General features: G+C 28.7%; 2 protein-coding genes across 2 annotated transcripts in view; both read right to left on the bottom strand.

The window, feature by feature from the left end:
• LOC145242940 (protocadherin beta-2-like) overlaps nt 1–9,537 on the bottom strand; it is a 23,197-nt gene extending 13,660 nt beyond the window's left edge. Inside the window, exons 1-2 of the mRNA XM_080106049.1 lie at nt 9,401–9,537; nt 1,342–3,756 (exon numbers count right to left, since the gene is read on the bottom strand). Of these exons, the coding sequence (XP_079962175.1) occupies nt 1,342–3,732 (2,391 nt within the window). The 5' untranslated portion in view covers nt 3,733–3,756; nt 9,401–9,537. The remainder of the gene's footprint in view (nt 1–1,341; nt 3,757–9,400) is intronic.
• Nucleotides 9,538–11,475: 1,938 nt separating this feature from the next.
• LOC145242936 (protocadherin beta-2-like) overlaps nt 11,476–12,832 on the bottom strand; it is a 31,618-nt gene continuing 30,261 nt past the window's right edge. Inside the window, exon 4 of the mRNA XM_080106046.1 lies at nt 11,476–11,770. Within this exon, the coding sequence (XP_079962172.1) occupies nt 11,619–11,770 (152 nt within the window). The 3' untranslated portion in view covers nt 11,476–11,618. The remainder of the gene's footprint in view (nt 11,771–12,832) is intronic.

The raw sequence follows: 12,832 nt of genomic DNA, 5'->3' as shown, positions 1-12,832 counted from the left end.
ACTTCTTTCTTAGAAGTGCACTACTGTGGAACCTGTTTGCCTCTTTCTCACCTGATTACAACTTGGATGTCTTCAAGTCCAACATAAACAAATTCCTGATGAACTGCCCCTTTAAGTAATACACTTTATCAAATCTCAAATACTAACGCTTACTACGATGCTATCCCATTGATTACTGTACATGCAATAACCCTTATCCCTTCCGGGCCTTGATAAGTGTTGACTACCAGGTAAAAAAAAAAAAAAAAAGATAAAAATTAAATCTACTCCTGCAGACTTGAATATTAATTTTGGAAACTGATCTTGATTCATGGAAAATACTACTCTGGTGGGAATAAATGCATATGCCTACAGAATATAATTTTACTTACTGTAAATCAATGATTTCAAATCGACAAATGAAAATGGAAAAGCTTTATACAGGGTGGAAAAATAAAATTGTCGCAATAGAACAGATGCCATGATTCGGTTTCCATCAAATGGAAATGGAATCATGGCATCTGTTCTATTGCGACAATTTTATTTTTCCACCCTGTATAAAGCTTTTCTTTTTTTGTTGCAGACCATCTACTTGTTGATCAGTTGTGTACAGATCCGAAGAGTAATAGGAGCCTTCTATCGTGTCTTAAAGTGACACCATGTTCAATGAGCGAGATTGGAGATGCGCCGCTGTACAACTCATGCTCTCTACTGATCCAAGTTATGACAACAGAACCATTGCCAGCACCCTCAAAATGCATCACTGGATTGCCACGAATAACACGAAACGTGCCCAGGGTAATGGAAACAAAGTTTCTAGACACGATTATGTTCTTTGGTGTGGTTTCAAGTGAGGGCCACATCATGCCACTTCACATCTTCGAAGTCAGCTTGAGAGTCAATACCAACATGTACCTAGATGTGCTGAAGTATATGCTGATTCCCTGGTGCAATCAGGTGGCCGCTGGCAGACCCTGGGTATCAACACCAGAACCAGCCTGATTGCTGCCATCCGCTGAGTAATCGCTGAGCTCCTACCGGCACTTGTAGAAAAGATATGTTCCGAGTTCCAGACCTGTGTCAAGGCGGTGATTGTTGCTGAAGGCGACTACATTGAATATATGTCAGCTCTACTACATAATCAAATAAAGTTTCCAAATAAAGCTGTAGTGTTGTTTTATTTAGGGCAACACTTTTATCGTTCCACTCTGTACAAAGTGTAATGAAGTGTTGGAAAACAAAAGAAGACAGGTTTAAAATTAAAAACGATATTTTTTATTGTTTTTAAATGCTTGTATTATATTATCAGATAAAATTTGAATGGACATTTATGAAAATACAAATAAAGTCTTAGTTACTTACCTGTGATGGAACATCATGTGATGGTATTGTTTTATGTGGAATTGCATCTGCAGAAGTTAGGTGTCTTCTTGATGTTGTTATGGGAGTATTTGTAGATGATGCTTGGTTTATTTGCAAAGGTTGAGCAGGATGAGGCCAAGTGTTTCCTGGGTAAGAAGGAGCAATGAGTTGTCTCTGTTCACCAACATATCTATTGGAAGGATCAAGTGCTTGGGCATAGGCCACATTTGACTGACCATTACATCGAATGATGCAGATTGATAATGAAGCCGTAATGAAGACAGCTATTGTGACTGCTATGACTGTAATAATAATGACGAGATTAAGATGCACCTTCTCTTCAGTGTGAAGCTGAACAACATTTAACATTTCTGAAGTGTTGTTGCTGATAGTGAGTGTTAAAAAGAGAGTAGTTGTTGCTGATAGAACTGGCCTACCACTATCCTTAACAAGAATGTCAAGCTGATAGGAGCCAGCATTTTGTTGGCTGAGTTGTCTATTGAAAGCTAAGAAACCAGTGTACTGGTTGATGGTGAACATCTGTTTGTCATTGCCTCTGATTATTTGATATTTTAGAAATGCATTCTCTTGACTATCACTGTCGGCTGCCTTTATCTGTGTGATGTTCTTGTTTCTGGCATCAGGGTAATATGTGACATGTAGATTGTAAGGTTTAACACTGGGAAATGTAAAATATGGAGCATTATCATTTTTATCAGTGACCTCAACAATCACATTGACTGTGTTATTGAGAGATGGTGTTCCATTGTCTTTCACAAACACCTTGAAGTGATAAGTATGTTGAAACTCATGATCAAGAGACATAATTGCTGATAGTAATCCATTTGTGGTTATTTTGAAAGGTAAGAAGTGTTTGTTGTTATTGGTGATGAGAGAATATGTGAGTTTTCCTCCATCTCCCAAGTCTGGATCAGTGGCATTGATGTAGCCAAGAGTAATTCTCGAGTTTTGATTCTCATCAATGAAGAATTTAAATGTGTCTTTTGTAAATTGTGGCCTTACATCATTGATGTCCATCACTTGAATGGAGAATTTGCTGTTACTATGAAGAGGAGGAGAGCCTTTATCTTGACAACTGATCACAACATCATGGTGCTCTTCTTTCTCTCTGTCAAGAGGATTTTTCAGTGTCACTTCATATTTCTTTGTACCTAAATTCTGAAGCTGAAATTTATCATGATGAAGATGACAAGTGACATCTCCATTTTGTCCTTCATCATTGTCTATTACTTTCACATAAGCAATGAAAATACCAATTTTATTGCCTTCAGAAATTTGAACTTTGTTGTCATCCGATTCACTCACAAAATTCACATCAATAGTTGGAGCATTGTTTACTTGACTTATCACATTTATATAAACAATTGCCAAAGAACTAAGTGGTGGAATTCCCCCATCTACAGCTTTTACATATAATTTATGTATTATTTCTTCATCTGAGTTAAACTTTTTTTTCAAAAAGATCTGTCCTGTTGTTTCTATTAATTCAAAAAAATGTTTTGTCTGCTCTGATGTTTGATGACTCCAATGATATGAGACTCTTCCATTTTTTCCTGAATCCAAATCAGTTGCTGATAAAATAGCAATTGGTGTGACTTTACTTTCTTCATTCTTTATTGAAATGTTATACATTTTCTTAGAAAATATTGGAAAATTATCATTAACATCATTGACTGAAATGTGAACATTTAATATACTTTGTTGTGGAGGATTTCCAGCATCTTTAGCCACAACTTGTACAACATAAGAATCTTTAGTTTCTCTGTCTAATATTTTTTCTAATTTTATTCCAACCTGTGAAATTCCTTCAACATTTGAAACTGTATATAAGGAAAATGGTTCATTTTTCATCTTTTTCAGTTCATAACTAATCTTTGAATTTTTAAATCCAATGTCTTTATCATTAGCATTTGGTATTATTACTTTTGTTCCTACTATAAAAGCTTCATCAAATTCAATATTTACTTGTTTTTCTGCAAATTCTGGTTTATGATCATTAATATCTTTTATGATTACTTTAATTTCTAAAATCCTCATTGAAGATCCTCCTTTACGAACAGCTACATCAATGAGTTGGAAACATTGTTCATTACGTTTACACATTGCTTCTGCATCCAATGTGATTGTTGCATAGAGTTTACCTGTTTTCTTGGACACTCGGAAATATTGGGAACTTTCAGTCTTACTTTTTAATTGACTGAATGTGATTTGTTTCTTGTCTTCATATGCTAGATCTTCAATTACTTTTGAGTCTGTGGCAATGTCTCCAATGTAGGTACCTGGACTCTTTCCTTCCTCCACTGTGTAAGTCAAGTCTATACTGATGCAAAAGGGCAGAATAGAAAAAACCACTAGAGTACTAATCAACATTTTGTTTTCACTAAAGCTTATGATCTGTAAAAAAAAAAAAAAAAAAAAAATACAAACAAGAAAGAATTCAGGATATAATATTTTTTCATCAAAATTTGATTTTAAAAAAAGTTTGATTTTTTTCTTGTAGAATAGTAGGGTGATATATATATTTTTTTAAATTATTTTTTCCTCCAAAACTTCATATGAAATTATTCCTAGAAAATATATAAACTTCTTATCTAGACTCCAGGCATATAAAAGGAAAAATAAATATTGTTTTTTTTTTTTTGTTTTTTACATTCTAAATGTATCTTACTTATTTTATGGTCCTACTGATCCAAGATAAAACAGAAGGAAAATGTTTTTAGATTTTGTAAATTTATGTAAATGTTTACATACCGATTTTTTCAACACATATACATTGCCTTCCTATATATATATAAAGATAAAATATGATTAGAAAACTATTAACTCATATTGATTCGAGTTTAGAGCCAGAATTCAAATATTCTTAATATATTAAAAAAAATCAAATGCTAAGTTAATACTCATATACGTATGTCTGTAGGATAATGATAATAGAAAATATTTTTTCCAAAAAATATTTATTTTTAAATAATAGATTCCTTTTGAATGTGTGTATAACTTTTCCTTTAATTAATTTATTGGGATTTTTTTCATTACTCTTTACTGTAAAGACTACATATGTAATCATTCCTAGAAAATATGTAAACTCTTTATCTAAATTTTATGCATATAAAAAGAAAAATAAATATTGTTTTTTTTACATTCTGATATATTTCACTTATTTTTTGGACCGAATCATCTAAGATGGAATAGAAGGATAATTTCAAGGTTTTTAAATTCTGTAAAACATTTAACACTTAAACTTATGTAAATGTTCTGTTTACATACCGATTTCTTCTCCAAACAAAGATTGCCTTCCTGTATATAGCTACAATTCAAATATTTTTAAATAATAAAAAAAAATCAAAATGCTATCTTTATGAACTTATTCATATCTGTATATCTGTAGGATAATGATAATAGACAACATTTTATCGAACAAATATTTATTTTCAAACATTATATTCCTTTTAAATGTATGTATAACTTTTCATTCAATTAATTTATTGGCACTTATGCAAAATCTGGATTTAGCCAATGAAATCCCAGCAGCAAAAATTGGCAAATGAAATAAAAATATTACAGAAAATTCAATAAATTTCAAAATTAGTTAAAGTCAGCATTACTTTACTAGAGTTGAGACAGAAGCTTCAGTTTCTGAAAGCAAAAATTGATTTTTGTCAAAAAAAGGAAACTTATACATAAAATGTTGAACATGTGCCCATACCTGCAAATTTAGAGGAAAAAGTGACTTAAATTACAAATAACCCCAACAGAAAGACAACCTAACCTAAGCCAATATTTGGTATGGTTGAAAGGAAATTGGCAAAAGATAAATAAATAAAATCTTTAAAATAAATCATAATAAAAAAACAATTGTTTGCTATCGATTGTTGCACTATATTTTCTTTGTTACAAAAACAAATATTTATTCATAATTTTCTTAAAGTTTCTTAGAATTTTTCATTAATTTTTCATTATATTTTATTCATAACAAAAAAAATAATATTTTTCATTGAAATTACCATATGATGACTATTTTCTTCTATAATTATATATTTTATAGCGTTTTAAATATTGACTTGCATTTTTGATTGCCACCTACCAGCATTTTACATAACCTATAACATATTTTGTATAAATACCAAATTATTTTAAGATTGTATAGAATGTATCTGAGATCAAGCTTCTAATTATAATAGCTTTTTATCTTGAGGAAAATTATCGGATAAAGTTTATTCAAAGTTAAATGATTAGCATTGAATTTACATTCACAACAATAATAATTTATACTATATAAGAAATATATGTCTGTTTGACTGGTTTTACACTGTTACATCCAGGATCAGGGAATCTACATGAATTATTTATATATTGAAAGATTTTAGAATATGTACTATTGTGTTAAGTAGTATAAGTTTCAATAAATTGTAGATTTATTAATGGGAGCATTAATTATATAAAATTGACATTTTCTTTAAAAGAATATTAAAGCGTCTCACTATTATGAAACACTACTGGAATGGGTAATTCAACTATTAATAACAGAAATTTATTATTTAGTAAACATAAATAGATATACCTTTTTATATTATACTTATAAAGTATTACCTATCATTGATGGAAACTTAACTGACTGACACTATGTAAAAGGAAAGAAGGGAAAATTGTATGGATGATGCAATAAAAATATTAGAAAATTATATAATTCAAAACACAGAATTTCATTACTACTGACAAAAAGTACCACTAAAATGAACAATATGAAGAGCTGCAAAATAGAAAACAAAAGGAAGAGAAAAAAATAGGATGAGCAGGACAGCGATTTATAAGACTGATGAAGGAAATAGTACATAAAAATACTTGGACATAGTTGTGGAAAGGATACTTGAAGAGAGAAATAGAATGACTAGTGACAATTATACAAAACAATGTAATCAAAACAAACAACAGAAAAACCCAGAAAAACGGTAAATACTGCGTAGACAAAGAAATAAAATGGTAAACCACATCATAAGTGAATTTAGCAAACTAATTCAAAATGACTATAAAAATACAGGTATGACTGGTTTGGAAAGATAATGCACTTGGAACTGTAAAAATAACTGCATTTTAAATATGCAGAAAATAATGCACACACAAACTGTGGACAGTATTTGAAAATGAAAGGTGCAGAATCCTCTGAGACATAGAAATACAAATGTACTAACTCATACAAGCCAAAAGATCAGATGTGATAATAGTAAACCAGAAGAAAAAAAATAAACAGCCAAATAGTAAATTTGACTGTTTCAGCAGATCACAAAATAAAGAAGTCGACTGGGAAGCAGGCAAATGGAACAGTGTTTCACAGACGGGCAGTTCTAGGAAATTAGCTTTGGTCGTGGAATCTGCATTTAAATTTAGGTACAAATAGAGAGTGGGATGTCGAATTAACATCGTGCAAAAGACATCACTGAAGAAAAAAGCTAAAATATCAATAAAAGTACTTGAATGCAGAAACAAACCTGCATAACTAAGTTACACTACCCAACAAGTAAGTTTTAAAAAAATAACACTGCATGAACATAACTAAAAAAAATGTATTAAAAAAACATGATGCTAATCCAAGCAAACTTAAAATGCTAGGATAGATATATAAGAAAAATCTCATAATCTGATCCCCAATGAAAAACCAAAATGGAACCAACCTTGGTTAGTACCACATAAAACGGACATTAAGAGTTAATGAGGATAGAAAAACCAAGGAAGAAAAGCACACAATTTAGATTTTAACTGGAAGCACATGGTAAATATTGGAATCCTGGGGAGGCTTAATAGCAGTCAAATTCCAGAAAAGATTAATGGTTATTATCAGCACGAAATCAATCATAAACAGTTGTTGTGAAAATGTGAAGTGATTTGCAATGAGTATCTGTAAAAGCAGAGTAGTGAAAGTCTGGAGAAGCATGTTACTCATAATGCAGGGAAAGTGGTCTGTTTTTAATAGTGGGTGATCACTGATAAAGACTCGTGTCAGAATTCCTGAGTAAAAAAAAAAAATTATCAATCTAATTTCATCACTTCTAAATAAATTTTCTTTTCTTCCAAAACATCAACATTTGCTGCAATTTTTATTGTTCATAAAGTTTGATTAGAGTTACCTCCCTTACATTTGCTGGTCTTTCATTTTTATTTCACATTGAAAATCAGTTAGTATGAACTATGTTGGATAATTTTGATCCGTCTACATATATACAGAGTATTAACATTCATTATCAATAGCAAGATTACCTATCACAAGAAAGGTTCATAATACTTAGGTATCCTATGACTCTTTGAGACATACAAAAGAGGAAGAACATAAAATACCTGAAAGTAATCAAAAACATACTTCTATGATGACAAGTGTATGAAAACAAAATAAATGACTGATTTTAGATTTCTACTTTAATGGAGAAACAATTGAATTTTGTCTCGTTTAAATGATAAAAACAAGCATGAGCCAAATATGAATTGATATTTTTCTTGATATTTATTTGTCTCCTCTCTTCTGGTACGTATGAATCGGAAAAGATGTTAAGGAGTAAAATAATATTTGCAAATGGTATTGAAAATGGAAACACACTGGGCACCTTAATAATAATAATAATAATAATCGTTTGTCAGATTTTACCTTTATTGGAAACTTTGTAAATATCAAAAGGCATAAAATACAATATCCTAAATATAGTTATTTCAAATATTCTTTTTTAGTTTAAATCAATACATAAAAGAAACTATTTGATTTTTTTCTATTTTACAGAAAATCATAAAGTTGTTATATTTATTTTAATACTGAAAACACATAACCTATCATAAATATATTGTGTATATTATTAATTGAACACAAGTTGCTATTTTACTTAGAGTCAGGGGCAATTGTGGTTTCATGCCTTTCCTAACAGTAAAAGCACATAAATGATCACAACTAATGCAATGTGATTTGAACTTGACATTGCTGATTTCATAGTCTGCTACATTATCCATAATGTCAATCACTCAACCCCAAGATCTATTTCTTATTAAAATGTTGATAAAATTGTTAAAGATTATATTAGAATTTGCATAATAGATTAAAACCTTTACAGGAAAATAGTTTCTTTCTTTCTTTTTTTCTTTTTTTTTTTGTAAATCTATGTAATAATCTGATTATCTATTTGAATATTTTCATTTCTTTTGCAAAGACTAAAAATTCTGCAAGAAAATGTGTCTTTTAAATGAGTCCAACTAAAATTGTAATTTTACTCAATGTTATTGTTTTGAAATTTTTCTTATGGTCGTAAGTCATGCTAAGAAAAATAATTGAGAAGTCTTTGATTACTAGAATATTTTTATTATTCTAAAATATTTTTAAAAATAAATTTATTTTATAAATATTTATATACCAACGAGATCAAATATATATTTACTTTTATAGCATTCCCCCAAAATTGTGTTTTATTAAATGAGTCCAGCTAAAAATAAAATTTTATTCAATGTAATTGTTTTGAAATTTTACTTATGATCTTAAGTCATGCTAAGAACAAAAAAAAAAGAAAGAAAAAAGATTAAAACAAAAAAATAAAATTTTGAGGCTTTGATTATTAGGAGTATTCTTCTTTTATTCTAGAATATGTACTTATATATATAAATATTTAAAAGGAATTTGTTTTATAAATATTTATATACCAACAAAATCAAATAGATATTTATTTTTATAGCAAAGACTGACATTTTATAAAATAAAATGGTGGATATAGGTTTTGTAATGGCGTTTCTCAAATGAAAGATTGACGATTTTCTCAAATTTGTTTAACATTTTTTAAAGTTAAATTTATTTGAAATATATTTGAATTAAACAAATTATATTTTCGCAGGATTTTTATGCTTGAAATATATATTTTTTCACAAACTTATATTTCATATGTGATTTTTTTTTTTTAAATCCACCATGTTTGCAAAAAAGAATAAATGTGTCAGATTTTTAGGAAGTTCTTAGAAGATGATTTTCATTTTTGCCGAAAAAAAAAAAGAAAGTAGAAAAATATGTTGTTCTTACCTTTGTTGGAATTTTCAATATATTTAATTTTAAAACTTATTGTCCATGGGTAATTCACTTAAAATAACGTCCAATAAGTGAGATAAGATTTAAAAGTGGATTTATGTCTCAGGATCACAAAGTAGTAGTATCCTAAGAAGTATGATGTGTGTGTAATGGTTGCATTCACTAGAGGAAAGGGGGTGTTGAAGTTGTTAAATAGAATGTACACAATTGCACTACCCCACCCAATATTCACATTCATGCTTCATATTAGAATTAAAAGGTTTTTTTCTTAATTAATCTGTACAAATGTGTTAAAATTTATTTTTGATTTATCAAATAACAAATGATAATATAAAAGTTACTTCGTTTCATTACTATTTTAATTTTAATACTTTGTGCCTTTGTTCCCAGAATGCAATATTTTTGTGAACATATTATTCGTCCTTTATTGTCTACATTTTTCTCTCTATCTTTGTCTTTCTAGATTGTTTCCTTTTCATACGAAAAAAAATGAATATTAATGCTGCATTATCTGTTTTGATTTTGTTAAATATTTAAATCTGTACATGTACTCATATAATCTAAAAAATATTATTGATATACTTGAATTAGAATACTAAAATAATTATGTGTCTGATGATTTAAACCTAATATTTTCAGTGTTATTAATTGAATGATTTTCTTATGTTGATGTTTAAAATTATAGATTACTAAATTTACATAAATTTTATAAATTGAATTGCAAAGAGTGCTTTTTAATATATTTATGTATTTAGAAAATATAAGTATTGGATTTTACCTAATTGTTTTGATTGTGGAATATGATGATGATATTTGTTGTGTATTATGGCATTGTTTTAATCTGAACTTATTTTATACATAATGTCTACTGAGTAATGATTCTGTCTTAAATGTACGTTTCCACTTTAATTGTATAAGATTTCTTTATCTAGGGATATGGGAAAATATTTTTTTTAAATTTAAAAAATCTATCATCCCCCTCGCCCCCCCCAAAAAAGATTCTTCTTTTTAAAAATTAATCTTAATATTGCATATAACATTTTTTTATTCACAAAGTGCAAATTTATTGCTTATTTGTTTTGCATTTGCTTGATAATCGTGTTTTATGTAAAAGATTTGTACAAAACAATACAAATGTAACTGTTTTATGTTTTAAAATTTTTGAGATATGAATTGGATTATTTGGATTATTCTAAATACTATTATTGTCTTAATTCCTATATTCACACATATCTGCCAATGTAACCTCTCACCAATAATTATAAATAGTAAATTAGAACATCAGAAAATATTGCAACATGAGTCACTGTAAAATAATGATTCTATTGTAGTAAGTAGTAATTCTACACGTCTACATAAAATTAGGTGTAAATCTCAGTCATATTAGAATTGTCCATGCAGATAAAATGTAGTTTACCAATAGTTCCAAATTACTCTCTTTTGGAGGTTGAAGTTTTAGTCCTGACTACAAGCAATAACAACTAAGAATAACAAATTATCACTTCTTCCATCCATTGTTGATGTAATGAGAGCAATCTAATGCGATGGATTCAAGGAAGGGTTCTGTTTTAAATTACATATATGATTTTAACTTTGACAAGATACACCTGAAGAATGTTCAAGGTTATGGTGGCCAAATCCTTTTGAATCTCACAATATAGATGAGAATAGTACTCTGAACAATTCAAATGACTTTTAGAATCTTGAATTATACTTGTGTGACTTTCCATTTAAACGTTTTAGAAGTGATGTACATTTCCTGTCAACAACCTTTATTTGATTGACAGAAAGAATATGTTTACTTTTTAAACATTTACATACACTATAAGTATTTAATCAATTGTACATAAATTCTAATGGTAATCTTTTGATGTATCTTAGTTGAAATATATTTTTACCAGATAAATTTACTAAAATGAATTTGATTTTATGGCCTATTGTAACGTTTTCTAATCATCAATATTAAGACTTTTTGTGTTAATATTTCAATATAATTGAATGCTGGAAACAGAATATTTGTGTGAGGGAAATATAATGTATATGTGTGCATATTGTATGATTTAAAAGTGGATTTATTTCAGTCCTGATGATTAGTTCTTTTTCAGTACAATTTAATGCTGGGGATGGAATATCTATGAGAGGTAAATGTAATTTATTAAATGTATATATATGTATGTTTGCCATGAAAGTAAATTTGTTTTTGTCATGATGATTAATTCTTTTGTGGTACTGGAGGCAAAGGTCTTGTGTTTGAAGTCTGTTCATTGTTCATTTCCATAAGATTCCTTGATTGTGGATAAGGAGCAGAAATATCACTTTTGTTTACATGTCCTGATTGAACTGATGATTTCCTGGAAGACAAATCTGAAAAATAAAATAATCCCATGTTATAAATAAGATGAATCATTGTTGTAATAAAATTTATAATAAAAAATGTATTATTCTAAATAAGTATTTCAAATATATTATAACGCTTTTAGAATTAGTAATTTTGTGTAAGTGTATATTACTTATTTTATTTAAATCTTATGGCTAAGTTTATATTATTTTGTTTGTCAGTACATATATGAATATGCACTGATACAAAATAAAATAAGATTAGTCATGAGTAGATATGGTATATTAAATGAGTGTCAGTGTTTGTTTTTTCTTTATATGTTTTTGTTTGGTGCAGAATACAAAGATCTTATTTTTAAAGTATTCATTATTCATTTCTATAAGATTCTTTGATTGTGGATAAAAAACAGAAATATCAATTTTGTTAACATCGCCTGTTTGAATTAATGATTTCCTGGAAGATAAGTCTGAAAAATAAAATATTCTCATTTTATAACTTATTAGCAGTTCAGTCTGGCTGTGCTCAGGCCCTATGTACTGTTCTTGTAACTTGCCCTATGTGTGAATACCCTTTTATGTAAGATTTCAAATGTTTAGACCAAAATTTGTCCGAGTAATTTCGTAGAAACTGCAGAGGTAATTTTTTTTTAACTTTGACCCCATAACATTTATTATTTCGGTCTCAAATCAAAATACAAAGTTTTACCCATGTCAAAGTTACCTACCTCTAAAATTTCAAGTCTTTAGAGCCAAAATTGACGGAGGAATTTGGTAGAATCTGAAATTTTTTAATCTTTTAATTTTGACTTTTTGGCAGCAAAATTTTCACCCCAAAAATGATTAAAATGCTTGCCGCATGTCTGAATACCTGTTATGTATAAATTTCAAATGTTTAAACCCAAAATTTCCTAAGTAGACACCGCAAAGGTCAAATCTTTGGAACTTTTACCCCTTGGCAGCTTAAATTTTCGACCCAAACCAATTAAAAAACACTATCTCTGAATACCCTTTATGTAAAATTTCAAATGTTTAGATCAGAAATTGGCTGAGTAATTTGGTAGAAACCACAGAATTCAATTTTTTTAATAA

The sequence above is a fragment of the Euprymna scolopes genome, chromosome 21, assembly GCF_053919585.1.
Source record: "Euprymna scolopes isolate OS-2025 chromosome 21, ASM5391958v1, whole genome shotgun sequence".
NCBI lineage: Eukaryota > Metazoa > Mollusca > Cephalopoda > Sepiida > Sepiolidae > Euprymna > Euprymna scolopes.
The sequence above is the reverse complement of the archived record's forward strand: the minus strand, read 5'-3'. Positions and strand labels throughout refer to the sequence as shown.